The following is a 26,685-nucleotide window of genomic DNA, read 5'->3' as shown; positions in this document are numbered from 1 at the left end:
ACTGATGCGCACATCATCACAGCTCTAGAAGTCCCTCGAATAAAGCACTGATAAACTCTTTAGGAAAACGTCACATTCCATCATGTGGTTATTACGAACAGCCAAAATAATGGCAAAAAAGGGCAAATTATAATTTACTAATCTGAGTTTATGTTGTTATAAATTGTCTTTGCAATTCATTTCAATATTTCAGTACAGTTATAACTCCTGGTTTTCAGTAATTATGAAGAATAATGGGTAAAATTACAGTCTTCTACTATAAAAAGGGGGATTCAAAGTTGAACACTTACAGTTGCCATGGAAAAAACCTTCAATGCTTTGCTTTCATCTGAAACACGATTACATTTTCTATCTTATGCAATCTGCAATATGCTGTTATGCATGGCACACATTTTAGAAGCAAGACAAGGGTCATGATTATGAGTAAACCAACAGGAAAGTTTATCATTCCATCAGTGCTCAGATGGTGTGTGATGCTTTATTATCATTAACTGTGTAAACAAATGGCCTGGATGCAGACATGACAGCCACATTATCAGGCCATCTAGGCTTTGGAGTGACTTTGAATAAGGAAAAAAATAACCCTGGGAAGTTTGGAGATTCAGACTGTCCCCTCAGAATGTGGCTTATGTTACCATACTTGAGCCTATAATTTATGTTATAGATGTTTAGATCTTGCAGATAGTGGTCTTCTGCAAATACCTTCTGTAAAATACAAAAGAAAATGTGGGGAGGCCTTTTTCGTTTATTAAGCTTCTAATAAATTCCACGTCTTATTAGACAGTCAAGCTCAGTGCACTTTTTTAAGAAACATTTTAAAGCGTATCACTTTGATTTAGTGTTTAATTATAATTCTATCTATTTTTGGGATTTATCTTTTTAATTTGATCTGTCTGCCTTATATGATATTAATTGAATGCTCATAATTTCTTCTATTACTGTTGTGCTTTAACACCTGTCTGAAAAGCACTTTGGGCTGCCACCTGATGATGTATGAGAAGTGCTCTATAAATAAAAGTTATTATTATTAATACAGTGCTTGAAAGGCAAAGAAGAATTGCAAAAAGCAAAGATAGGTCTGGCTGCAGACATGCACTCTTTACCTACCTGCACTGCCTGCCTGTAATGACATCACATGCCCTGCCATGGAACCAGAAGGACTGACAAGAGCTGTGTTCCAAAAGCTAGGCTTCAACCAAGAAATTTTTAGGTAATTGGTAGCACTGCACTGTGAAGGTGCCACATTTGTAATACAGTGCCCTCCACAAATATTGGCACCCCTGTTAAACATGAGCAAAACAGGTTGTAAAAAACATTCTTTATTGCTTATCCTTTTGATCTTTTATTTAAAATATTAACACAATTCTAACCTTTATTTAAAGCACGAAAGAACAAAACAAAATCTTACCATTAAATAAATGTTTTTTTGTTTTTTTTTCAAATCTATGCATGTCGCAATTGTTGGCACCCCTAAAAATTTTCTTGAATGAAATCTAACTGAAGCATATTCCCTTTGAAATTTTGTTTTAACGTTCACCTGAGCGATTAGGGGCACTTAAAAGGTCAGCCATGATTTTCCCTTTGATTGGGAAATAAATATGAGGTGACACACAGGCCAAATTTGCTGTACAAATCAGGAAATGACCACAAGAAAATGGCTAAACAGTTGAAAATGCCAATTTCCACTGTCTGGGCAATCATTAAGAAGCAGCTGCAGAATGTTAAAAATCTGCTGGGAAAAGGACATATGTCATTGATCCCGCTCACAGTGAGGAGGTTGGTTCAAGTGGCAAAAGAATCTAGAAGCTGGGAAATTGCAGACATAAGTTAGGTCTTGGCGTCAGAATGTCTCCCAAACTACAATCAGACACTACATACATAACCACAACAAACTCAAGCACCAACAGTTTTCCAGACATTACTGGAACTGGCATTCTGTAGTCAGATGAAACCAAAACAGAGCTTTTTGGCAACAAACACCAGATATGAGTTTGGTGTAGAAACAAAGATAGCAGAAAAGTATTGTGGGGCTGTTTTTCTTCCAAAGGCCCTGGACAACTTGTTCAGATACATGGTATCATGGACTCCATCATGTACCAGCAGATATTAAATAAAAATCTGACTACCTCAGCTAGGAAACAAAAACAGGACCATAGTTGGATCTTTCAGGATGACAATAAACCAAAACCTTAAAATCAACACAAAAATGGTTCATGGTGACCACAGAATCAAGGTTTTACCTGTCAATCATTGTACTTCAAATAAAGGTTAGATTTTTGTTAATATTTTGAATCCCAGATTAAAAAGATAATCAAAAATGTTTACTGCTCATGTTTGCCAGCGGTGCAAATATTTGTGGAGGGCTTTATACATAGTACAAAAGGAACTTCCTAGCAAATCTTAGGGACAACATACTGTTGATGTGAATGATAATAAGCTGGCAAGCAAATAATTGATGCAAACAATATAATGGGTCAGGCAAAACATTCATTTGTTTGTTGCGTCAGATGTGTGCACAAAAGTTTATGGGAGACAGAAGACCGAGAAGGATACTCCGGTACCATCCTCCAAAATTGTCAGAGTTTAGGCCGCATTTTTTGGCTGTATTTGAAGGGTCCTTCTGGATGGAACAGTCTTTGATAATGTAGCAGGCTAGAAATGCAATGCATCTAGACTGCAGCCTAGCTTTTGGAATGCAGGTGAAGAAGAAAATGGAGGATTTTGCTGCTTTGTAATAAACAAATAAATGACTAACGAAACAGTGAACTGCATATTTTAAATAATGAGTAATAGTTGGTATGGGAGCATATGTTTTTGTTAAAAGGTCAGGATTATCAATCTCCCAAAAACACACCCCAGCTTAGACCCACTTTCTGTGCTCTCTTTGGCTTATATGCTTTTTTTTTTAACATGATTTAATTTTATGAAATTCTTTAATGAAAATCACATACTAAAAAATATTAAGGACTACATTCATTACAAAAATTGTTGACACATTGTATAATGTCTATGTGTGTGAATTATGACAGATTTCAATACAGTTTAAAAAAGCAGGGGCAGCATGGCTTCTGTACTTTTGTTCAGTCATAAGAGAAAACCACTGATAGTGGGTAAGTGCATCTAATTAACTAGTCTATGTGGCTGTGAGCCCAGGAAAGCCAAATAATGTTAGGCCACACACTGAAAAACAGAACGTCCCATGGAAGACAGGACAGTGATGGTGAGTACAGGGTAGAGACATACAACAGAACAGCGGCCCGAGTGCCGAGACACACAGCAGAACAGTGGCCTGAGTGCTGAGACACAAAATACAACAGCGGCTTATGCATCGGTACACACACAGCAGAACAGCGGCAATCATGGGCAATATTATACAATTTATTTAAAAACAGTTTTATCTTCATAGGATGTACACAACTTGGAATGTTCTTATAGCAACCTTTTAAAGCGACATGGCCTGCTCAGCTGACCTGAACAGTCTTTAAGAAGTTTAATCCTTAATGTTTTTCCAATGTCCGCTATTCGTAATCTAAATACTAATACTGTAACTTTCTAACCTCTAATCAATGTTGCATAATTTAGCACCCATTCATAATTTATCTGATATGATGTATTCCAAAAAGTAAAATGACTACAAATTGTATCTCAAATTTTAAAAAAAAATGTAGGATTTTATAGAAAACACACTTGTCATGGTTACAGGAGCATAAAAGGAATTAACATAATTACAATTATGGATATTTTAAGATTTTAATAATAATGGATCGAATTATCAGACCAAAGGCCATTGAAAATAAAAAATGACAACACTTGAACATTTTAACCCACATAACCACACATCTCTAAGTAAAGGTTTACTTTTATTTATCTAACAAGTGTTTTACCTAATATACTGCTAAAATCCCTGATGTTGAATTAGCTTGACCATTTTCGTAAATCATTTAACCTAGGAGTTTATAAGCAAGTACAACTTATTTAATATCAAACAAAATAGGAGTCCCTGGTTCACAGCTAAAATATCAGCATTGCTCAAAGTGAGAAATAAAGCTTGGGTTTTAGCCAGACAGACTGGTGATCCTGGTCATTTGCTTGCCTTCATTGCAACTTAGAAACAAAGACACTTCTGCAATAAGAAAAGCTAAATCTAAATGTTATCTGTTTTTATTTCCAAAATCACATTCATATCCAGCAAAATTCTGCAATGCAGTGAATTCTCTGAAGCTTCCTTCATGCCCCCCTCCCCCCTCTTGCTACAGCCAATGGGTGTTCAATATCAGATCAGAATGAGATTTGTATAGATTTTAATAATCATTTTGCAACAGCTGGCAACTTATTTTATGAAGTTCATGCAGGCCCTGCTTTGTCCATTACTGATCCACATGTCCAAGTAATGCCAAGGCCTCGCTTCACTTTACAGTTGTTCTCCTCTAGTGGCATGGTTAATGCATTACTGGCAATAAATTCAGTGAAACTGGTTGGCGAAGATACACTTGATCCCTATCTTTTAAGGTTTGCTGCTCCAGTTATAGTCAGCTACATAAGTATATTTTTAATCTTTCAGTTTTAACTGGGATAGTTCCTAAGGTCTGGAAGGTTGCTTATGTAATCCCTCTACATAAAGGGGCTGGAGGATCTGACCTCAACAGTTATAGATAGGAAACTGATAATTCAGATGATGAATTTATGAATGGTACATTCATTTAGTCACTGACAAACGTAACAATGGGACCAGACAAGGATGCTCTTGTAGATGATGCCTGCATTGTGCTAAAACTTGGCAATGTAAAGTGTCTGTAGTCGAGAAGGATCATGGTGATGATGGGGATGACATACAAATTCCCAGGCTATAATCTACCAGTGGAGGCTGCCACTTTCTGTGCATATTTTTGTAACATCCTCCTTTGGATGAACAGACTTAAAAAGTCACAATAAAAAATCCCACATTTATTTGAAAAACAGAAAAAGATATGAAACAATTGAACAAGTTAAACAACTATAAATATATGATATTATATCAAGGTAAAAAATGACTAAAGACAAAAGAACAAAATTATACAAACAGATCATTTGTTTCAAAAATATAATTAAAAAAAATATTTGATTACTGCATTTGATTTTCAAGTGTGTATCTCCTTGTACTCTTGTAATTTAAATGTCAAATTTAATTTCTCAATTAAATTCTCTGCTCTTCTTAAAGTTTTCTCTTTTACCTTAACACAAATTTGTTCTTGCATCTCACTGTTTCTGTTTCTACTCTCTCTTCACTAGATGGTATTGTATTTCCTGTAGGCTGATGATGGGTGACTAACTGGATCGTCTTGATGTAATTCTTGGGCATTGACATTTGCATCCATGGCTGAGAGGGTTAGTATGACTTCAGGTGGAGCTAAGGCTTCAGAGAGTGTTTGTGTGGCTGGAGCTGAGAAATTTGATATGGCTGCACTGCAGGTAGAGCTGAGTGGCATGTCAGAGATGGAGCCAAAAAAGGTGATGGAGCTTCCACTGCCTTGCCACTCTCAAACCCACCTTTTGAAACAGAGACAGGGAATCCTCCTCAACTATGCAAAGGACTAAAGCTGAGCAAGGCCCCATATCTGTGTTTGGTCCACCTCCAATTATAGAGTTCTCTGCTGCCTGCATTTTTAAATTGCATTTATAAGCTTTGTAATTTCCTCCCATATTTGTTGATTTATTTTGTTTAAGAGGGACAAGCAAGGATAAACTAATGTTACAAAATTAATTAAAAGTAGCTTTATTGCAGCTAGCTAACATATGTAAGCAGCTAACATAAATGGGCCTCGTTTACCAACCATTTTTAAGAAGAAATTTCTTCTTAAAACCCACTTAAAACGCAATTTTCATGAACATTCTGACATTTACCAATGTTTTCTTATTTGGAATTTCTTCTTAGGTAAGAACAGAATCTACACACACAGTGCAGTTTAAGAAAACATAATGAATCTGATGTAGACTTTTTCTTAGGACCTTTCTCGAGAACAAATTTAAGGAAAAACTTTAAACCTAAAAGATATTGGTGAACGCCCAATGTTATTTAAGCAATAGAACACAAGAGGGAGTCTGTTACCTGTTACACAAGAGGGAGTCTTATAACACTGCAGCTGTGATTTGGTCACAGATTGTACCAAAATATGCTTAAGCATGGCATGTTCCAGTAAGTTTATGAACTTTGTCTTTTTGACATAAAATCACAAAAAAAAGCTACATATTTCACTGTATAGCAGTATTTGAAGCCTTTACTTTGTAAAAAGAGGATAATAATGCAAATTTCTGCTAACATCTCTATGGGTGAGGTACACTCCCTTTTCAACACAGGGCTTAACTTATGGCAGTCTAGCTTAACACTGACATTTGAAGCTTGTAAGATATTAACATGTTCTTTACTCTGTATGTTGCAGTAAATATTTGATGTAATTTCCACCCTGTGCTACACTTTAGGATTAAAAAGTAGACTGATGCGCTCATGAAAATGTGGTACATTGGATTTCATGCCCACACAGCAAAATTGGAAGAAAAACAAACAAACAAACAAAAAAAAACAGAGAACAGAGAAAACACAAAACATTTGTTTTAAGGCCTTTTTGAGGACATTGGAAGGTGAACTGAAATGTACAAAATTATGAAATTGTTTGCTGAAATCTTTATTTCTTCATTAGTTAAAAAGCATTTGTCCTGAGTCTTTAACAAAATGTGTTGCTTACTCAAGTGATCCACCAAGTAATTGCCTTCTGCACTCATTACCTTCACTGTGGCCTAGTTTTCCCCTTTAATGCCCCTTTACTTAAGAATAGTGACCCCTGCTGACGTTTCTGCCATTGCACAGCCATATATTTTTTTAATCCCTGGTGATTCCAAAAAATGTATATAGAGAGAATTTGGTTTTAAAAGACATTTTTTTTTCTTTTGTTAAAATGTAAAATTATATGTATCCACCCAGACAAGGACCAAAAAGCCCCATTTAGCACAGCCCCCAAAATATAATTAAATCACACAGTTAACTTTTACAAATCTGCTGCCTTACAAAGCCAAACCAGATCCAGTGTAAATACTGCAAAGATGCTGGAATCATTCACCCTACTTCAACAGATGGAGCTAGTAAAAATTATTTCTCAAATCTTTTCTCAAATGTTCTCTGTATAGCAACGATTTTGGAGAAAGCTGAGGTGCAACAACTATGTTACTACTTGCATAGGAATTGTATACATGAACATTTTCAGTTTTGAGCCTCAGTAACAGCAAACAATCTCTTATTATCATCTGACCAAGGTAATGCACCTTATAGGAGTAATAGAAATAGCTCCATCCTGGTGTAGATCTTACCTAACTGATCGATATCTGTTTGTTAATGCAAACAGCAAATCATCTGCCCATACAAAAGTAAAGTACGGTGTCCCACAAGGGTCTGTTTTAGGACCTCTATTAATCACATTATATATGCTACCATTGGTTACTGTTCTCAGTAAATATGGCATCAACTTCCAACGTTACACCAGTGAGACAAATTGTGTATGTCAGATGATAACCTTCAACTTAATAAGATTGAGGACTGTGTAAAAGACTGGATGTCAAATAACTTATTCCTATTCAACTCTGACAAAACAGGTTCTTTTTCTTGCTGTCTGATTTAATGCTAAATCTTGGCTTCTCAGTTGTATCAGGTACATTTGTGGAAAAACCCTTGGTGTCACGATCAATTCCGGTTTGTCCTCTGATGCACATACTGTTGTATGCAAAATTTGAAACACCCTTGGTCAAGGTTTAATTGATGTTTTAGGTGAAAATAAGGTAACACATCTACTACAGGGAGCAAAGTTAAATATGACATTTTCTGCAAATTGCAGTGCACAATTTCTATTTATTTGCTGAGTGTAACATATTGGAAAAAAAATAAAACATAAAACAAAATGTGCCATAACTCGCACAGGCCACAGTTAGTTTTTTTTTCAATATGTTAAATTCAGCAAATAAAAAGTAATAGTGAACTAAAAATCTTTTTATCAAGGGTGGATTTTAGCAGGGATGGCACTTTGCATACAACTACGTAAGTAATATTAGTAGAATAGTTTTCCCTTATCTTTCCCTTATCCCTTATATTACAATATTTATAAGTTAAGAAATGCACTATCCTTACAGGATGCAGAAAAAGTAGTTCATACATTTATTTACTGTACTACCCTTGATATCCGGATGTTCCAGTAAAAGCATAAACAAGCTTCAGTTAGGCCAGAATGCTGCAGCCGGAGTCTTTACAAAAACTAGGAAGTTTGACATATCAGCCACGTTTTATCAACACTACATTGACTGCCAGTCAAATTCTGTATTGAATACGAAGTCTGCTATTGACATATAAAGCTCTAAAAGGCCTCATTGGTAATTTATTTTCCTGTTAGATAAAAGGTGCAGATCTAGAGGTTCATAAAGTAGTATGGCAAGTTTTTTTTGCGAACTACCAAAATTAGGTTTCATTATGGAAATCTAGATGAGACACAATCTCTGCAGAGGCTTGTGAGATCTCACAGAGGCCAAAGGAGAGAGCTTACTGTGTAGGGAAGATTTCAGAAGGAGAAAGGGACTCAACAGATGAGACTGATGCAGCATTAGTGTAGAGTATGCTGTTTTCAAATGGCACAGTTAAACTGTCAGAAGGAATAACTTTTGGGTCCAAGTGAAGTGGGAGACTAGTTGAAGAGGAAACTTCTTTAGATGGTGTCGACTGCATCAGCGATGAGCAGGAAATTAGGTCTGTAACTTTGTCTTCTGCTCTAAACAGCTTCTTAGATCCATCAATTTGCTAAAATAATGTCAGAGGCTCCTTAACGTCTTCTGCTAATAGGAAGCATTAGAATCATTTTATATTGTTGCCTTTCATATGTCAACATACTTTCAACAATCCATGAAAATTAGCCAAGCAAACTCACCCAAATCCATGAATTCATTGTCTTTGTAATCTTGAATGGCCAGTGAAGTGTCTTCCATGTTAGTGGATGAAACTGAAAGATTCATCTTCCCCTCAGGCATGTCAGACACCTCAAAGTTCATTATTACCTCTAAATCATCTGAGAAACCTGAGAAAAGGGCACACACAAAAATTCTTTTTCAGTAAGACATCTTGCTCCTTTTTCTTGGTTGGAAAATGCTAAGAACTGGTAATCCTCTAAAAAGATGCTTGAGAGAATACAGAATTTCCATTATAAGATCTTTTTTGGTATGCCCTACATTAAGTAACAGTCACTGACATTTGTTACTGTTACTATCCTGCTGCAAAACCATCATATTAAAAAGTCCACCCTGGCATTGCCAGCAAATTTAAGAAAAACTTAACAGAAAGGAAATTGTGGTGCTCACTTGTTCCCTCTCAAAAAAGATATGTATGTAAATAAAAAAAAAGTCACAAAAAATAAAACACAAATCACAAAAAGAAAATCTGAAAGTCAACTGCCTTGTGTTTTTTTCCTGACACATGTAAATCTCTTCACTTCTCAGTATTTCCTCTACCTGGATCCATGACTCTGTGGACAGGTGGTGGTAATGGGGTGTTCAAATTCAGTGACTGATCTGGGCTTGCTATTAAGGAGACCTGAAAAGAGGCACTACAGTTATTTTAACCAAAGACACTCCCATGTCAAATAATTGTTTAATAATGTTTTATGTTCATCTCAAACATTTACTACTCACTTGCTTGGTGTTTTCATTGGTTGGCAGTTTCCCAGCTTGACTTTCTTCTATACAAGAGGTATGACAAACGTTCTTAAACTTTGAGCTGTCAGGGCAAGCTGGAATTCGATGCAAGTAGCCATATCCTATTCCACAACCAAGACTTTAAAGCATAGGAAAAAAGATATTTTACTGGATATTTCATAGGATAGATCATTGAAAACTGTAATGTATTATTTAATTAGCATATGATGTAATTAAATAATATATAATTATTTGTTTGATTGTTTGTTGGTTTGTTTTGCTATTATCTGCCTTCTCCTCCCCATGCTCCATTGGGTGTAACTACCACCTCTCTGCATGCATCTGTTTCTGTGTTGTAGACTAAAAGCTTCAGTGACTTCCCTTCATTGGCTTCTGAGGTATATTTAGAAGAGTAACTTTATAAAAGAAGGCAACAACACTCTTAACGTTGAGTATAAGTATCTAGGAGTTCCCTGTGTGCTCTGTTTTGCAGGTATGTTTTTGCAGGTTTCAGAATGTTTAGGTTAAGGGGGCCCTCTGGTCCAAAAGGCCCCATAAGGAGTGGGCCTCTCACTTTCTCCCTTCTTCTCTTAGTTCCACATAGATTAGATCATTTTAAAAAGGACCATATGTTCTGTCTCCTGTTTCAACAACAAGTCCACTATATAAGCAGCTGGAATATTCTGTTCGAGAGAGGACATTTAGAATTGGCACGGATCCTCTCTCAGGTACTTTATAGTGCTTGATATGATGCTGTTTTACTTTGTAATAAACATTTTACTAGCAACACAGTGTCAAAGGAGTTGTCCTTCACAACATCTACACATCATTGCTACTTAATAAACAACACTTCAATCAAGGATAACAAATCCTCTGTCTGTTGAAATATGCATATTTAGCACACAACCTTATGCAGAATTAGTTTGAAAAGGACATTTTATATGCTCTTCATAACCACCATTTAGATTTTTTCTTGAAACTAATATATATATATATATATACATACATACATACATACATATATATATATATATATACACACACACACACACACATATATATATATATATATACACACACACACACTGGGAGATTCACTCGAAAGAGGCCCCGAATATTCTGTAATAACTCTCACTAGGACGAAGCAATCTGAATGAAACAAGGTGCAATGTGCTCCTCAGTATATGGAGCTTCAAACAAGTTGGGATGCCCCTGCATCGGAGCGATGAGGTAGGCACTGGACAGCTGTCGCAACGTTTAACCTCCGTTTGCAACTTCCGGGTGCATACCTCTGTACCCCTTCAAGTGTCTGGCAGAAATGCAATCGATTACACATATTCCAAGGTATGTAGCGATTTTTTTTTTTTGGCTCAGATTGCTGAATAACGGAATATTCGAGGCCTCTTTCGAATGAATCTTCCTGTACACACACACACACACACACACAAACTGTTCCCACAAAGTTGGAAGAATACAATTGTGCAAAATGTTTTGCTATGCTGAAGCTTTATTAAGATTAATATTATCTCCACAGAAACTAAGGGGCCTAGGCCAACCTCTGAAAAACAACCCCAGATCATTATCCCTCCTCCACCAAACTTTACAGTTAGCACAATGCAGTCAAGGCAGGTTCAGTAGGACAACAGGAGGGTAAGTGCCCGGTCCAGTTTCCCTGTCCGCAGCTGAAGACACTACTCAAGTCTTCCTGACCGCAACTGAAGACTCTTCTGCAGCCCGCTGAGGACATCACCGCTGCCCCTACTGTGGGAACATCGCTGCAGCCCTACCAGCAGCTGAGGACATCTGTGCCGTACTGCCCACCATGCTAAAGTTTGTGGCTGCAGTCCTGTCTGCAGCTGCTCTTGTGTCTTATGTCATTAGACAATGACATGCTATGTTTATCCTTTGGCTCCTAAGTGTTTTTTTTCTTTCTTATTTTTTTAAAGATTTACTGATTTTAAAGGTTTTACACTTATTCATACAATGACAAAATTGAGCACATAACACAGACTATGATTAAATATCAAGGATGGATGTAAATAAACAAAAGAGGATCAATTAGATCTTGATTAGATAACTATTCTTGAAATATATGCTTATGTATGCTACATATAAACCATATTCCATTAGCCACTGTAAAAGAGATAAGAAAAAGAAAAGAATACAACATGCAAACATGCCCATTGGGGAGGGGGGGTGGTTAGAAAGAAAGGAAAAAAAAAGAATGAATGAATGAATGAATGAATGAAAAATAAAAAGGTCCCTTGGCGCATTAGTCTTCTTACTAAATAATCATGGTCAAAGTACAACAAGTAAGTAACAAGTACCGATTTACAAAGTAGCAGAGGGGAACCGAATGAATTTTAAATACTCAAGAAGAAGAAGACACCATATCTTATAAAATTTACAAGTGGAACCTCGTAGTGTAGCTCTCATTTTCTCAAACTTAGCAAAATGTAAGAGATCTCTCAGCCAATCCGCTTTCAGCCAATTCACTTTGTAGCTTGATATTTATAAAGTAGACGGCAACACTCCAAACAAGATAGTTACAGGGTTAGGATCAACTGGTACTTTCAGAATCCTAGAAAGAAATTGGAATATATCAGACCAAAATTTATGAAGGGAAGGACAAAATAAAAATATATGGATTGAAAAGGCTGGGGCTTGCTGACATCTATCACACAGGGGACTTGAACACGATGCAAAATTGCTTCCCATATATCATCAGCCAATTCCTTGCCAAGATCCTTTTCCCACTAGCTCTCTAGTACAGAGAGGGTAATTATAAACTGAAAAAAATTCTAGCATATCGGATATCATAACTTTCTTGCTTACAGCGACTTTAGAAAGACATCAATGGTGGAGCTTTCTGGTTGATTGGGAAAATGGGGCGTTATCATACAAAGCTGCAGACTTGTAGATACTGAAAAAATGTGTTATTAGGCAGCTGAAATTTACTGCTGAAAGTTGTTGAAATGACAAATTTCCCATCAATGTACATGTTACTAAAATGTGCACTACCTAGATCTGAGCATAATGAAAATGCTCCACCCATTATAGATGGAAGAAAAGTGTGATTGCAATGTACAGGGGCATGTAACGACAATGTTTAAAGCCCAAAGTAGCGTTTAAACTGCGTCCAAATCTTGAGTGTGGATCTGACTATTACATTTTTAGTGTAGGGAACAGTAGAATAATTTACTGAGTATACAAGTGCTGATAAAGAGGATGGTCTACAAGAAAAGGACTCAATCTTTATCCAAGAAATATCTGTTTTTGGATCAGTATTATTGCAGTGCTGAGAATGATCCAGCACCCAAATAGTACCTGCTCTGTGAGGGTCCATGGGGGTCCTGACCACTGAAGAACAGGGTAAAAGGGGCCTAACAAAGTATGCAGAGAAACAGATGGACTACAGTCTGTAATTGTAGAACTACAAAGTGCACCTATTTAGTGAGTGGAGCTGATGAAGTGGACAATGAGCGTAGAAACATGCAAGTTGTCATAATGTTATGCCTGATCGGTTTATGTATGAGGAAATTATGGGTGGCTAAATTCAAAGGAAATAACTCACTTTTGTCCAAATTTAATTTATAGCCAGAAAGTGCTCCAAAAATATCTAATGTTGATAAAACCAGGGGTAATGATGTCTTAAAGTTTGAAATAAAATGCAAAAGATTGTCTGCATAAAGTGACACTTTCTGTTCAATACCGTCTCTGCAAACTCCATAAATATTAGGATTAAAACGTAAAGCTATGGAAAGGGGCTCAATGGCAATGGCAAAAAGCTGAGGTGACAAGGAGCAGCTTTGCCTGGTGCCTCGCAAGAGAGGAAAATAACCAGAATGTGTATTGTTAGTTCTAACAGATGCACATGAGGAAGAGTCTCACACATGAGATAAAGTTTTGACCAAATCCAAACTCTATTGTATAGAAAAGGTACTCCCACACTCCAGACGGTCAAATGCCTTCTCTGCATTTAAAGATATAAGGACCTCTGGAGGAGTTGAAGATGAAGGATTACAGACTATATTAAGTAAACATATAATATTTAAAAAAAGGAATATTTTTAACAAAACCTGTTTGATCATTTGAAATAATTGTGGGAAAAACATTACAAATGCATAGATAACACTTTAGCTGCCAATTTTGCATCTACATTAAATCAAAGATATTGGCCGATATGAACCGCAGACAAGGGGATCTTTATTTTTCTTTCAAATTAAGGTGATAGATGTTTGTGTCAATGACTGAGGCAAGCATTTAGATGAATATGATTCAATGAGCATATCAATTAAAAGCAAAGATAATTTATCCAGAAATTTCTTATAAAATTCTATGGGGTATCCATCTGGCCCAGGGCATTTGCCACTCTGCATACTATGAGCTGCCCTTTCTATTTCCTCCACTGCAATAGGCTTTTCCAGCTCTGAAGCTGAGACTGCATTTACACATGGTATAGGAAGATTATTAAAAAATGCTTCAAAGTCTGAAGAAACAACTGATAGCTCTGAAGTGTATAAAGAGTTATAATTATCTTTAAACTGATCATTTATCAACATCATCAGTTGTAGCATTTTAATTTGTAAAATTTGAAGCACAGAGGATTTCTGATGTAGTTGATGAGCTAATAGTTTACTCACCTCATCACTTTGTTCGTACTGAGTGTACTTACTTTTAATTAAAATGTCCTCAGCTTGAGCTGTGGGCAACAGATCAAACTCAGCTTGTAGTAAAAGCTTATCTTTTAATATATCTGGGAAAGGTGAGGAGGCATAAATATTATCTAGTTGTGAAATTCGAGCTGCCAGTTCAGTTAACTTTTTAATCTCTCATCTTTTTTTCAAAGCTTATGTATGAAATAATTTGCCCCCTGATGTAAATGTGAATGTTTCCCAAAGAATAGAGGGAGAAACATCATCTGTCTTATTAATTTTAATAAATGCATCAATCTGATCAGAGAAAAATGTAAGAAACTTGTCATCAGAAAGTAATCGGGTATTAAAGCGCCAAGGTGGGTGCGCTGCAGTGCCCCTTTCCCAGCTCAAATCCATTGAAATGGGTCCATGATCAGATATAACAATAGGGTGACAAGAGCGTACTGAAGGAAGGAGTCTATTGTCTAGAAGGAAATAATCAACGCATGTAAAGGTATGGTGCAAATGTGAAAAAAAGAGTATGCTCTACTAGTAAGATTGAGAAATTCTCTGCTATCTCTATTTCCCTCTTTCAGTTACATGGCATAAATGGGAAGGGCAAATGTCATCAAGCCAACTAATCAAAAACAAGATCCGTTGCCAACATTTGTTTATTATCAATGTTATTGATAACATTGATTACTTGTTGCAGCTCTAATTATTGATAATCAGCTTCACAAGTGAAACAGCAAACTTCTACTAGAATAACTAGTAGAAACACAGTTCCCTCATTAACTAGCAGAATAACTAGTAGAAACACATTCTTATTGGGCTTCTGACTGGAAAATCACAGTTGCTGAATGTGCACACACAAATGTTGAAGTTACTTACATTTTGCAAGACCTGGTCTGCTCCAACAACAAGTCCAGCCACTGCAGCTGGTGAATTTACCTCCACTACCTCAGAGAAAAGAGAAATAAAAAAAGTAAACATCTGATTTACCAGAGCTCTATAATATATAGTTATAAAGTTTTGCAGTTGGTATAAAAGAACAGTCTCACAAGGACATGCCAGACATGTTCATTTGCTCCCTGAAAGCTGCAGAAACTAACACTGGCTCCCAGTAATCCTTGACCTCCCCACATGTTGCTTGGGACAACCTGCAACTCCCGTATTCTCATGCTCTTTATGTTGAACACTTCCATCTTCACTGGCTTCTCCACATTAGCCTTCAGCAGGTTCTTAAGTATATCATTCTCTTGGTTCTGTTTGGCAAGTGGCATCATTTAACATTAGTATTTGTGTTTGGTTTTTAATCTTTACTTTCACATTTTACATATCATCAAAGTTTGCATGAAGGACAAAGTTGATAAGTGAATTACATTTTTAAATAAAATGGGAAATCAAAAGGTAAGTTTATTCTTACACTCTATGCAGTTAGAAACATGGTTTCAAGATAATGTTAGGAAACAATTAGTTGACAATTTGTCAACTATTGTTTTCTGATGAGGGACCATGGTTACTATAAATGTAAGTATCACAGACACTAAGACATCCCCTAACAGCAAGAAAGGGTAAAACACATTTCCTCTTTTAAAAAAAAGGATACAGACTTGCAGGCATGTTAATTTGAAAATCACGTTTTACTATTTCTTTTTATCGCGATGGTTAATTAAATGACTCTTTTTCCAAAAAAAAAAAAAAACATGTTGGTTTAGGAATCTTGTCATAATTATTTACGACATTAAAATTTTAATTACATATTCATAGCGTCACTTCTCTCTTATTTAAGAAATAGGCCATAGCATGAAAGCGGACACATGCTTTTGTTATTTCACACCTACACTATTTTTAATACATTGTTTACAGGACTACCTACAACTACAGACTGCAACTCTAACATAATGCCACAGCCAGAGTATTGACACATACAAGAAAGAGAACATGTTACACTTGTTTTAGCATCATTGCCATGCCACAGCAAACATACCCCAGTTGGCCCACTGTGGGCAATGCAGACCTGAACAAACTCACAGGAACCCCAAGTGGAGTAGCCACAGTGCCTAGAACCACAATTTTGGCATTTTGTCACTGAGCTGCAAACTTGGACAAACCCACAAACAGCCTACACTGGACTCTCAGTGTGAGGTTACACATTTCAGTATGTTAAAATCCCCTAAGATTTATTAGATGCACAGAGCAGCTCTGACTTCTCAAGGTACCACTATGGTGTCATATTCTGACCAGGTTAGGCTTGGGCGATAGCATGATAGCATGAACTGATTTAATGAAAACTCACATATTAAGTAATATAATAAGAGGCGCTGCTACACCAGTTTTGGGAGGCCAAATGTTCTTTATATCTCCAAATAAATGCATTTAGTTTGTTTAAATTATTGTTATTATTTTTTTTTCTCATTCATTCCACCATTCCATTGCCACAATTCCTGCCTGACTGATGTGTTCGCTGAGTTGTGACAGAATGTTTGCCAAAAGCTTACTAAGATAAAACAATCTGGCCTTTTTCAAAATACATTACATGCAGAGTGAAACAGTAAGCATACTTTTAATAGTGCTTATAGACTACATTAAAAAGCGCATTATTCCATACCGGACCATTAGGCTGTATTCACAAGGGCAGTGTGGTATCCAAAAAAAAGAACGTTTTGCCATTGATTTTGAAAAAAGTAATGTGTTAATGAGCTGCAGGTATCATCACATGGCAAGGCGCAAAAATCACAATTTGTCCGTTTGTCCATTACAAAAGTTAACGAGAGTTCAACTTTTGACCGAGTGTCCTCTGATATACTCATGTGCCAGCCGATAGAAGATGGTGTGGGTCGGGCCTTCAGTCAGTCCAGTTTGATTAAAACTAGCATGCCCTTTTGCTTCGTTCTATGAAAAAAACAGCAAGTTTTCATAAGAAGCTTTCATGTTTACATGAGTTTCCTACTCATGGATCTCCACCCACAACAACAATAAACCAGTAACATTTATCAGTGCGGTTTATTTTTGACAGATATCAAAAGGTTCTTTTGAATGCAGCCTTAGAGTTCAAGAGGGACTTGTCACAGACTTGTTATTAAGTTGAAAAAACTGTGCTGTCCTAGGTGTGGCTTCTTCTTGACTAGTTGTTTTATTTTATAAATAATAATAGTATTAAGGATGGAAAAGTTATTCAGCTATAGATTGGAATCAGTCAATATTGGGCCTGAACATGAGATCCTGTGTTACTACCAGAGGTGGCAATTCCACAGAGTGTACAGTAGGGGTGCAATGATTATTCGACTTAGTCGTCTAAAATCGACGACCAAATTAGTTGGCAACTAATTTAGTAGTCGATTGGTTGGTGACGTCATTACTCGTCTTTCTAGCGCTCTCTAGGAACGTTTTGACATTTCCGCTTACTGGAGACTTAACAACAGCGTGGGAGCTAAACTCAGAAAAAAAGGCTGTCAGTTATGCCGTTTGTAAAGCCTAGCTTAGCTGACATGGGAGCACATCCTCCATGATGGAGCATCTGAAGAGGAAACGTCGGCTCACTGGGTGAAGACGATTCATCTCGGTATATATATGTATACGCCGCGTCCCAAACTGCATACTAGCAACCCAAAGTGTGTGTAAAAGTTGAGCATTTACCATTAGAAGTGCACTCATTAGTGTAGTATGTGAAGTACAGAAGTGTGTGGTTTGGGGCGCGGCGATAAAAGCCGTCCTACTTCATGTTATGAGCTGAGCTGTAACATTTGTATTTTGAAATGCGTGTTCTCCGGTATCGTTAGTGGAGTTGTAACAGAGAAGCAAGTAACTATTATTCACAGCGACCCTGTTCACTTTCCAGATAACGTTTACACTTTTAAACACTGCATCGTCGTCTTAACGTCGAGGCCACCGGTGCGTTCAGATTCGGCGAACACAGAAGAGCGTTTTTTCTCCGCGAACGCTTGGCCCCACTCGCTAACAGTTTAGGTAGCTGGACAAAGCGTTACCGTTGAAATGAAGCGTTTATACAAAATCGTTCAAATTTAACTGTTCATAGAGAAGTTTGCCACAAACATTCGCCACGTTATCATCCGCTCTATCAGAGCGCATCTCCTCTGCTAAGGCGAATATCCGCTCTCAGAGGACAGCGAGTCTCTTACAGGAGCACGGAGAGACACTCACTTTCCTCCGTTTCAATAAAGACCTGTGATTGTAGAATTTAGTTGCATTTTGTTTAGACAGACAGCAGAATGGACAGATCACAGATTGCACTGCTTAAATTTAACATTTAGATTTAGATTGATTTTTTTTATTTACTTGATTAAAGAAAAACTGATTTAGTTTTATTTTATTGCTGCTACTTTGCACATCCTTGGTTATACATTTTGACAGGAAAAATACACTGGAATTTTATTTTTAGTGTTAGCAGTAAAGTTCATCAAAACAGAGATTTCTTAAATGTTATTCATCTTTATTATGTTCATTGTTAGTTAGCAAATGCATAAAACAACCTCAAGCTAAATTTAAAAGCCAATAGCTACATAGAAGTTATTTGGTAATGTAGTTATTCATAATCCGAATAATTGATTATTTGTTTCAGTAATCGATAGATTATTCGACTATTAAATTAGTCGTTTGTTGCAGCACTAGTGTACAAACATGGAATTACTGGCAGAGCAATGAGGGCTTTCCTACTTTCAACAAAGCTGCTCAAGTCTACCTCTGTCCCTTTTATATATTAGATGTAAACAAAGTCATTAAGAGTTTTTGATGTGGAATGGTTCACTGTAGACAAACTTACTAACACAGATTTCTTTACAGTAGTGGTGATGGAAACTAAGGGTCACAATGTCTACAATGTAAATATAGCCAGTTTATTTAAATAAAACCAGCACGCCAGTGTGGTAACATATTTTCTATGTACAGACTGACGGCAGAAGAAATCAGAACAAAAGAAACAGGTTTCCCTGTTAAGTTGTGATGCAGTTCTCTGTTCTTCAAAGTAGGGAGAGAGTTGAGCAACCTGACAGCCTGGTGGATGAAGCTGTCCCCCAGTCTCCCTGATGGCAGCAGGCTGAAGAAGCTGTGTAGTGGGTGAGTGGGATCACCTGCCATGCAGAGGGCTTTCCGGGTGAGACTGGAGCTGTATATCTCTTGGAGGGAGAGGAGGGAGGTGCCAACGATCTTCTCAGCTGCTCTCACGATGCGCTGGAGTGTCTTGCGGCAGTACACGGTGCAGGCGCCGTACCACACGGTGATGCAGCTGGTCAGGATGCTCTCGATGGTACCTCTGTAGAAGATGCACATAAATGGGGCCGGGGCTCTGGCTCTTCTCAGGTTGCGGAGGGAGTAAAGGCGCTGATGAGCCTTCTGGCCAGTGATGCTGTGTTGTTCGCCCAGGAGAGTCCTCTGTGACATGCCCTCCAAGAACTTTTCACCCTCTCCACAGCAGCACCGTTGATGGTCAGAGGAGCATGCTGGGTGCACGTGCGACAGTGTGCAGTCGTGGGACATCAGAGTGAATAGGAGGGGGCTCAGTACACATCCTTGCGGGCCTGCCTGTCCAGTTTGAGAATGAGCTGCTTGGGGATAATGGTGTTAAATGCAGAGCTGAAATCTATGAAAAGCATTCTGACGTAAGAGTCTTTTGTGTCCAGGTGCGTCAGGGCTGAGTTTGCTTGTTAAAGGTACAGACAGCTGCAGCTCGCTACTTCCAAAGATTCCACCGCTCTGCTTAGGCTACATAAGTCAATTTCATGAAATGATACAGCGTATTTTCAAGAGCCTGTCAGAATACATCTGATACATTCAGCATGTCCAGCTACTACTCATGAATTACATTTGTGGTTGATTATTTTAAAAAACAAAATGAGAAGAGAGAAGAGGAGGCTGGTGGAGAGCAGCATATGTGAGCAAAATGGAGCGGCAGACATTTCTGCTCCTCACTCAAAGTGTTTCTGGAATTGCTCTGCTCTGGGTTTTCTATTTTTCACTGTCCCTCACACATCAGTCAATCAATCAACCTCTACTTTCACTCAGAAACACATTGAAGGTGACTCTCATTTTTAATTTTCTTGCTTTAAGCAATGAGAAAAATTCACTAGTACACCAGGGACTCGATCTTCATAGCTTTTTTATGGGGGGCGTGTTTGTTTACCACTGCACAGAATAATTGAAAGTGGAAAGTGAATTTCACTCATTGCTAGGTCAGAAAGAAAAGACTGCTCATTAAAATTTTAAACATGTCTTCTAACCACTACAAAAAGCCTGTTTTTTTCCTGGAACTGTTTCTAATGCATATGATCAGGCAAAGTTCACCAAAACCCAAATCAAAAACTCCTGAGGCAGTAACTTTGTCCATTCTATTAGATAAAATTACATCAATCAGGGTAGACTTGGTGGGGTCCTTTATGTTTGGGCGAGTTTATAAAGTGATTAAATGTGTGAGGATAAGGTTGCCACATATTTCTTTTAAATGATTGGAGGCATTAGACAACCAAGTGAGATTACAATCCCTTAGGACCAGCATTTGTAAAGCAGAATGGTTCGACAGATCAGCTATTTTGTCGGTTGCAGAAGATGGAGTAGAAGGAGGCCTATAAATCCCTACTAAAAGAAAAGTCAATTTTCTTTTAGCGACACCTTCAAAGCTAGGAACTCAAAACATCTTTCTTTCAAAACTGCGATTAGTGATTTAGCTTGGGTATCTGCTCTTAAAAATAGCTACTCCGCCTCCTCCTGATTCTGTCAATTCTATACAGAGTGAAATTATTTAGAGCTACATCTGCATCACCTATGTTGAGTCTAAGACAGGTCTCAGTTAGAAATACAATATCTGGTTCAGACTGTGCTATCAGAATTTTCAACTGATCCTTTTGAGGCAAGCTTCTAATATTTAAAGGAATAATTGCTAGACCTTTTCGTCTTATAAAACTAGTACAATCTTTTATAGGGTTTACAGGGGGTTTTGGCTGAGAGTTCAAAGGTTCAGTGCAGATTATTTTGTTGTTATTTATACATTTCTTTCGTGCTAACATAAAAAGCTGGTCTTAGGTCTACTTAGTCGACTAAAATCGACGACCAAATTAGTCATCGACTCATCAACTAATTTAATGGTCGATTAGTTGGTGACATCACATGACTTTTTTATGATAACTAGGAATGTTTTGACATTACTGCTTACTGGAATGTTAACAAAAGCGTGATGGCAGCCTCAAGAACAAAAAATTTGTGAGAATTTCACGGTTAACTCCGAATAAAAGGAAAGGTTGTCAGTTGTGCTATTTGTAAAGCCAAACTTAGTTGGCATGGGAGCACGTCCTCCATGTTGGAGCATCTGAAGAGGAAACACGTTGGCTCACTGGCTTAAAAACAATCATCTCAGTAAGATAACTGTACTAGCTAGCTAGCTAGTTGGCTAATGTTAATGTTAAAAGCCGTCCTACTTTATGTTATGATCTGTAGCATCAATTTTGAAATGAGTGCTCTCTTGAATTGTTAATGGAGTTGGAACGGAGAAGCAAGTAACTATTATTCACAACGACCCTGTTCACATTCCAAATAACATTTACAGTTTAAAACATTGCATCATTGTCTTAACGTCGAGGCCACCGATGCGTTCAAATTCGGTGAACATAGGAGAACTTTTGCAAACAGTTTTCTGTTTGCCCTGAGTTCTCCATGAACGTTTGCAACCACTCACAAACAGTTTCAGAAGGTAGTTCTCTGCAAACATACAGGGCAGTTGGGCGAAGGGTTATGTTTATACAAAATGGAATGTTTATACAAAATAGGTCAAATTTAACAGCTCATAGAGAACAAGTTTGCTACAAACATTCACCAGTGCTTGCTGAATTTGAGTGATCTTTATTGTTTGATGTTTATGTGTAGATATGGCCAGGTGGTTGGTGAAGCACAGAGAACCTGTTGGTGTGATTAGGGGAAAACTGATTTAGTTCTGTTATATATATTTTATTGCTGCTACTTTGCACATCTTTGATTTTAAATTTTGACCATAAAATGATATTGTTGTTTGATTTAACTTTTGTATTAGCAGGAAAGGTCATTAAAACAGCACATTTTTGAACAAGGTATTCATCATTATTGTCTTCAATGTAAGCTAGCAAATGCATAAAACAACCTCAAGCTAAATTTAAAAGCTAATAGCTACCTAAGAGTTATTTGGTAATAATCCGAATAATCGATTATTTGTTTCAATAACTGACAGATTATTTGACTATTAAAATAGTCGTTTGTTGCAGAGTAAAGTATGTTGTGTCCTAAAATCTGTGAACCAAGCCTGTTCTGATAAATTTCGTCGAATCTGAAGAATGATGGTCGGTTCCAGAAAAGGTTTTAAAGCCAGCTATGATTTAAAATGTGACTAAAACATTCTGCATCTCTACCCAGGGGTGGGATTGGGCCAGAAAACAGGTTTCTTACAGTTGTTTATGAAACACAATAAGGTTGTGAAGTCTTTTTTGACAGTTCTGACATCTTTGCATCCAACATGAATGAGTATATTCAGTACAGAATGGTATATATGTGGTAAAAATTGTGAAGCTGCAGTGTAATGCCCAAGATTTTTGCACCAGACACTGAGTGAACAACGACTGAACAGAGAATGTTTCTGATAATACAGTAGTTGGTGGGGAGTGGCGGGTTGGTTGTCCAAGAGGATCCTGAAACATGAATGGCCGAAAAGTCAGTCACTGGGCGTTCCGAAAAGTCAGTCACTGGGCGTTCTGCAGTGAGGGGTCAAGAGAGGACTGTGCAGCAGTATCCAGAGGCCGCCTCCAGCTAAAGGTGCAGTTGTGGTTCCTCTGCCAAAATCCTCTGAGCCAAATCACATCGCTCTGCTCCCACTCCACATTGGTTACATGCTTTGGTGGAGAGGGAGAGCCAACAAGGGGTCCCAACTCCTGTTGATGAGGGTGCAGGCAGGGAGACACTGACTGAGCCAGGGAAGAAGAAAAACTATCACTTTGGACAACAATGGCTGAGGAGGCCCAACTATAAGAAATGACCCCCTGAGTTGAATTGCAGAAGGTTAGCTAAATTAACCTAAAAAGTAAAAACAGAGCGCATGTAGAAACACACATGCAGTTATGCTTTGCTTTTATTTGATAACATTTTGGTTGTGTTTTCTTTTAAAATATATGTAATAGATGACCTACTTTGTCAGCTTGTGGCAGAGAAACAATGTTCAGATTAAAATATTTCACAAATATCAAGTCTCAAGTCAATCCGTCAATCTTTATATCAATGCAAAACTAGGGCATGCGAATGAAAACAACTATTCATCAGCATGCAAGGAGTAATACCTGTACCAAAAAAAGGATGCTGGTGCGACATATCTGTTGTATATAAAAATTGTGCAAAGAAAATATATTTGCATAATTTATTTAAGGTTTTTGAACTCCTTTTTTGAGCTAAATTTTTCTTATAAATGTCACCGACTATTAAAACATCATTTAAGTTATTTGTTTTGTCTACTTATTGTTTTAAAGATAACTTTAAAATGTGTAAATTACTGTTTTTGCAGCCTATAGTGTCTAAAGCAACTGTTCTAATGTTAAGGAGAACTTGTTGGTCCACCTCCCTGTCACAGCCCCTGCTCCGTGACTCAGCCACCGGGATTGAATGTGAGGCTTTGCCCAGACCGGAGGCAATGCCCAAGAGGCGGGACTCAGAACTCATGCGCCATCCACCGACCCCTTGCGGTTATTATCCTGTCATCACAGGTTTTCGTTTGCTCTTGGATTTTGGGCCCTCCCTTCCTGCCAGCTCTCAAAGGCATCATCAGGGATCTGGGGAACGGGCACGTGGCACACAGCCCCAAACACTGGTTATCGGTATCCTTTAATTACTAATAACCAATATTGGCCCTGAAAAAAAACATAACAGTCAGCACCTATTAATTATATAGAAATTCTGTAAAATTGGTGGACAAAGAATCTCCAAAGATCATAGATGGGAAATTGCAGAAATTAGTTAGGTATTGAGGTCAGAATGTCTCCCAAACCACAATCAAACACCCGCTATATAACCACAATTTGTTTGGGGGGTTGCCAGAAAGAGGCCTCTGCAGTCAAGGACCAACAAACTACCTGCCAAAGTGCGTGCAGTTTGCCAGAGGTTACTGGATCTTTAAATGGGACGGTGTTCTATGGTCAGATAAGGTGAAAATAGAGGTTTTTGGCAACAAACACCAGAGGTGAGTTTGACGTAGATATAAAGATGGCCATGTAGAAAAGTACCTCATCCCCAGTGTAAAGTATTGTGGTGAGTCTGTGATGCTGAGTGTTTGTTTTTCTCCCAAAGACCCTGGACAATTTATTCAGATACATGGCATCACAAACTCCATCAAGTACAAGCAGATATAAAAACCAAAAGCTGACTGCCAGGAAGCTTAAAGCAGGGGATAGTTTGGATCTTCCAGCATAACAATGATTCAAATCATGCCACAATGTCATCATAAAAAAGGTTCACAGACCACAGAATTAAGGTTTTGCAATTACCACCCCAGTCTCCTAACCTAAACACCATAGAAAACCTGTGGGATGAGCTGAAGAGGAGAGTCCACAATGTGGACCTCAGAATCTGAAGTATCTGGAGAGGTTCTGTATAAAGGAGATGGTTGTTGACTTCCGTAGAGTGCGAGGTGACCACCCCCCCACTGAACATCACTGGTTCTGCTGTGGAAATCGCCAGGAGCACCAAGTTCCTCGGTGTCCACATCACAAAGAACCTCACCTGGTCCCTCAACACCAACTCCATAGCCAAGAGAGCCCAGCAGCGCCTCTCTTTCCCACAGAGACTGAAGAAAGCTAATCTCCCCCCTCCCATTCTCACCATGTTCTACAGGGGGACTGTGGAGAGCATCTTGAGCAGCTGCATCATCGCCTGGTTTGGGAACTGCACCACCTCCGACCGCAAGATCCTACAGCGAATAGTGAGGACAGCTGAGAAGATCATCGGGGTCTCTCTCCCCTTCATCATGGACATCTACACCACACGCTGCATCTTTAAAGCCACCAGCATTGTGGACGACCCCATGCATCCCTCACACAGACTTTTTTCACTGCTGCCATCTGGCAGAATGTACCGGAGCATCCGTGCCATCACTTTCAGACTCTGCAACAGCTTTGTTGCTTAAGCAATCAGGTTTTTAAACTCACAAGGACTGAACTGAATACCCCCCTCACACACATACTCTACACTAGAGCTGGGCGATATGGCCAAAAACGTTATCACGATAAACAAAATTCATATCGTTCGATATCGATACATATCGCGATAAATGTCAAATCATGATTTCTTTCACGTTTGAAGGCTGATTTTGCTCCTGGGTGGTTAATTGTGGTTTTAAACTATCACTTATGGTCCGATCATGACAAACACTCAGCAAACAGTGGAACATTTCACTAATCTGTCATGGAAGAGTGGGAGAAAGTTTCTGAGCTGTTTTTTTCAGCTTGAAAAGCACAGCTGCAATTTTTGTAATAGTCATAATTTAAGAAAGAAAACAGATTATTTTTAGCTGTCTGGTGACGAGCACTTGGCTACTCCGTTACAAATGCTAAACAAGTGGCCAACAACAGTGCTAAACTCTTTAGTTTCTCAACATCGTCAACTCGGTTCGGTAGGTCACTGCTGTCACTCCTACCACATCCATGTCAGAGCACATCACAGTATTCAGACACCAGCTAGCGACGACTGGATTTCTCTATGATATCGTAGTAGTTTAGGGGGTGAACCGCAGTATATCTGACGTTCGCTTTGTAAAAGCATTATCTGCAGCGTGAATCTCTCACACCAGTCAAACAGAGTCCTCCTTTTAGGTATGTTTAAACTGAAAGCGGTGATTTTGTGTCTTGTTTGATCTACTGTATCATCAATTCACCGTGTTGTGCCGGAGCGCTGCTTCAAGTTAAAAACAGCTAGCCTGGAAAGACAGCACTCTCCCGCTCTCCAATGCCTCACAGCTTCCTCAGTTTACTTTCATTTAAATCAGGGCTGTAACAAACGTGAACCCACTTCTTTCTTTCACTTTCGTTGCTCGAGAATGCACTAATACTAAAATATGACGGTTTGGCGCTGTAACACGGAGCTGTAGACGTGATTTAACACCACTAAAGTTGTTAGGACGCACGGAAAGAGGTGAGTTCGCTGTAGGACAGTACAGTTACACCACTGATCTCGTCACTCACACTCAGTCACAGAAGAACAGATCGCCGGTCACTCCACTCAAACAGGGACTGTATAACTCTGCGTTTCAGCCGTTGCTGTATATTTGGTATATTTGGCGACCCTTTTTTTACTCGTGGCCCCCTCCCTCTCTAATCAAGTCGAAAAACTCGGAAGTGCA

General features: G+C 38.2%; 1 protein-coding gene across 1 annotated transcript in view; it reads right to left on the bottom strand.

Annotated features, from left to right (window-relative positions):
- Window positions 1–26,685, bottom strand: part of gorasp1a (golgi reassembly stacking protein 1a) — a 43,683-nt gene that overhangs the window by 2,485 nt on the left and 14,513 nt on the right. Inside the window, exons 3-9 of the mRNA XM_036562387.1 lie at window positions 15,395–15,598; window positions 15,225–15,293; window positions 10,563–10,573; window positions 9,987–10,112; window positions 9,763–9,838; window positions 9,514–9,595; window positions 8,937–9,083 (exon numbers count right to left, since the gene is read on the bottom strand). Of these exons, the coding sequence (XP_036418280.1) occupies window positions 8,937–9,083; window positions 9,514–9,595; window positions 9,763–9,838; window positions 9,987–10,112; window positions 10,563–10,573; window positions 15,225–15,293; window positions 15,395–15,598 (715 nt within the window). The remainder of the gene's footprint in view (window positions 1–8,936; window positions 9,084–9,513; window positions 9,596–9,762; window positions 9,839–9,986; window positions 10,113–10,562; window positions 10,574–15,224; window positions 15,294–15,394; window positions 15,599–26,685) is intronic.

Source organism: Colossoma macropomum, unplaced genomic scaffold (genome assembly GCF_904425465.1).
Source record: "Colossoma macropomum unplaced genomic scaffold, Colossoma_macropomum, whole genome shotgun sequence".
In the NCBI taxonomy this organism is placed as follows: domain Eukaryota; kingdom Metazoa; phylum Chordata; class Actinopteri; order Characiformes; family Serrasalmidae; genus Colossoma; species Colossoma macropomum.
This window is presented reverse-complemented; position numbering and strand designations above follow the sequence as displayed.